This window comes from Anarrhichthys ocellatus, unplaced genomic scaffold (assembly GCF_004355925.1).
Source record: "Anarrhichthys ocellatus isolate YVR2014 unplaced genomic scaffold, GSC_Weel_1.0 scaffold4401, whole genome shotgun sequence".
In the NCBI taxonomy this organism is placed as follows: Eukaryota; Metazoa; Chordata; class Actinopteri; order Perciformes; family Anarhichadidae; genus Anarrhichthys; species Anarrhichthys ocellatus.
The window spans coordinates 1-2900 of record NW_022284375.1 but is presented as its reverse complement, the minus strand read 5'-3'; the positions used below and the strand labels follow the sequence as shown (position 1 = coordinate 2900).

The window sequence follows — 2900 nt, the reverse complement described above, 5'->3', positions numbered from 1 at the left end:
ACAACAGAGCTCTCCAGCAGAGTGTTGATCCAACGTCTGCATTAATACAACAAACTGTGAAGGGGGTAAGGGACACCCCAGCTCATGCTCGTGGAATGAGTCATCTTGTTAAACCATAACTGACGTCCATTTTTCTTGTTTACGCTAATAATGACTCTTCAAAAAGAGGTTGAGGTTCTATATCAACAGCATTTTTTGAAAGTTTTTTTTGCTTTGTGTGGTTTGCGTCTAAGATGCTTAAATTATCACCAGCATCTGCAGTCTCTAAAGAAAAACATAGAAGATATACAGCACGCTTTTTAAAAATAGGTCAAGCGTCTATCCGTGGGTTTGAGTTTTTTCTGCTTGTTACAAAGTCTAATACAATACACAGAACTGTGAGACCTAATGAAGGCTGGCACATTTGTTCCTCAAAGTTGGACTGAAATGTACAAAAAACCCATTCCAATAACAAGTACTCAAGCCATTGACTGAAAGAAAGTTCATTAAACTTTGTACTTGGTGTCAATTTTCTCTTTTTTTTTGTATGGAGTTATTTTTGTGTAACTCTCACTTTCCCAAAGTGAAGTAGTCCCACCAGCAGCAGCAGCAGAGCCACCATCACTATGGTGAACACAGTCCTTAAGACGAGGTACACATGACAGGAGTGATCTGAGGAGGGAGGAGTCTCTCTGTGAACTGCTGCAAAAACACAGATACAGGTGTCACAATGCATTATGCGTTACTGTTTAACATACAATGAATTGTTTGATAAAGTCACCGGCACTGTGAATATTCCTGCGATAGAAGGAAATATTTTTATTACATGTTTTCTTTAACCTCATGAAAGTAATATCTTCAATTGCTAAGACGAGAATAATAATAAACAATTTACTACAGCTGTTTTTTAGTAGTTTTAGCATATCTTCAGTATTTGACAACTGTCCAAGTCTAATTCTATTTGTAAAATTGTATCATCATTGTTCATTAAGATAAATTATCTTCCAGTTGTTTCTTAATTATTTTGTTTGCAGATGATACTCGTACCTTTTCTTCCAACAGAACATAAAGATCATTAACTTCACAGCCATATTGAACAGTTAATAAAATCATATATCATAATGGGTTAGATTGAGAAAAGTGTTGCTCCTAAATTAAATTAATTACTATATTTGGCTCTACATTAGAAACCAAAAGAATCCATGCTCACATAACTAATGAGCTTTTTGGATGAAGCCATTTCAGCAGTAGTAATGATGCAAGTCATGAACATATTAGTATGACTTTTCTTTTAACGAACAACATTAGGGACTATTGGGAAAATAAGATACATGCTGAATCACAGAACAACCTTTGGTTTACTCGGTGATTAAATCCATTTTAAATCGCTGAAGTACAACATAGGTGTGTACACAATATACACGTTTGGAAAGAAATAATTTTGAAGATATTTCTTACAATTGTTTGAATTTGTTCAGATTTTAATATAAAAAAACACTTCGCACATTTACAACTACAAAACCAGTTGCAGTCAGCAGTTTTGGCTGCAGTTACAAGACCATTAGATGCCCAGTTTAGATTTTCTCATTTAGAGTAGCCTCACAATAAGCAGTTTGGGTTAGTAATCATTTTTCTCTGACTTTTAACATTTATATTATTTAAATCTCATATTGTGCATAACAACAAATACAAATCTTGAAACTCTGATATGTCTCACCTCTGACAGCGAGCCAGCTCTGCGGTGATTCTCCAAACTCAGAGATGCTGCACTTGTAAAGTCCTTCATTAGATTTAAAAACATCACGCATGGTCATCTCTCCCGTGGAGTCAGTGCCGATGGGCAAATCATCTTTATAGAAATCAGCTATGAGGGCCGAGGAGGTGGTTTTGCTTCTGCAGCGTAGAGTCACAGTGTCTCCCTCCTTCACAGGGAGAGCAGGACTCTCAAGGATCACATTTCCAGCTAAACAAAAAAGAAGTTTGATATTGCTTTGTTAGAACTTGTGTATTTAGATCTACATCATTTTGAGATGAGTTATCAGCAAATATGTTTTAACAATAAGTCCATTACCAGTGACCGTGATGTTGACGACGTTGCTTCTCTCCTCTCCAGCCTCACACCAGTATTCTCCACTGTCTGTTAAATAAACAGGTTTGATGGCACAGACGGATGCTGGTGTCGTCACCCAGGTACTGACGCACTCATCGACTTTTCCCTTCATCTTCCTCATGACAGTCCACCCGGTTGTGGTGATAAAACCCTCACAGTTAATAGAGATGGAGCTGTATTCAAAGAGCTGCAGTTTGGTTGGAACAATCAGAGCATCTACAACAGAAATACAGAGGATATATTAGGAGATTGAGGAATATTAACTTCTAATATTCAGATTCATATATTTATATTTTGGAGAACAATACAGATGTTCTGACATTTAGCACTAAAAGTATAACTTACAATAATAAAATAGGTTTAACTTTTTTTAAATGAAGGATATTGTATGATATTAATATATTACATTAACATGTAAATATTGTTGTTTGATTAGAAGTAATAGACTGACTTTCCAGAGCATTATGCAGGTGAACTCTTGCAACCGGCAACAGCAACACATTCATCACTGCAGAGATGAAAGAAGAGTTCCAGACACAAATGTTTGTATTTAGTTACATGTCTGTAAGGAAATATACCAAATATGAATTATATCAATGCGATTTGAGCTTTATCTCTTGTAGTAATAAATCACCTTTTTTACTTAAGCTGTTTTTTGTTGCCAATTGTCACGTGAAAACAGAAATTGCAAACAGCTTTATGTTATAAATATGTGATTATGCTGCAGCAAGTGTTTAAAAAATGGTTCATCATTCATATTTGTTGTCTCGCCTCTGACAGTCAGCCAGCTCACAGGTGATTCTCCAGCTCC

The 2900-nt window shown here is 35.9% G+C and overlaps 1 protein-coding gene across 1 annotated transcript; it reads right to left on the bottom strand.

Annotated features, from left to right (window-relative positions):
- Window positions 1–221: 221 nt before the first annotated feature.
- LOC116379472 (Fc receptor-like protein 5) lies at window positions 222–2597 on the bottom strand (the record flags this gene model as incomplete). Its single annotated transcript, XM_031841427.1, has 4 exons — window positions 222–681; window positions 1697–1942; window positions 2051–2305; window positions 2541–2597. Coding segments are annotated over 4 exons (707 nt in total), but the record flags the coding sequence as incomplete, so codon positions are not given.
- Between the last annotated feature and the right edge of the window lie 303 nt (window positions 2598–2900).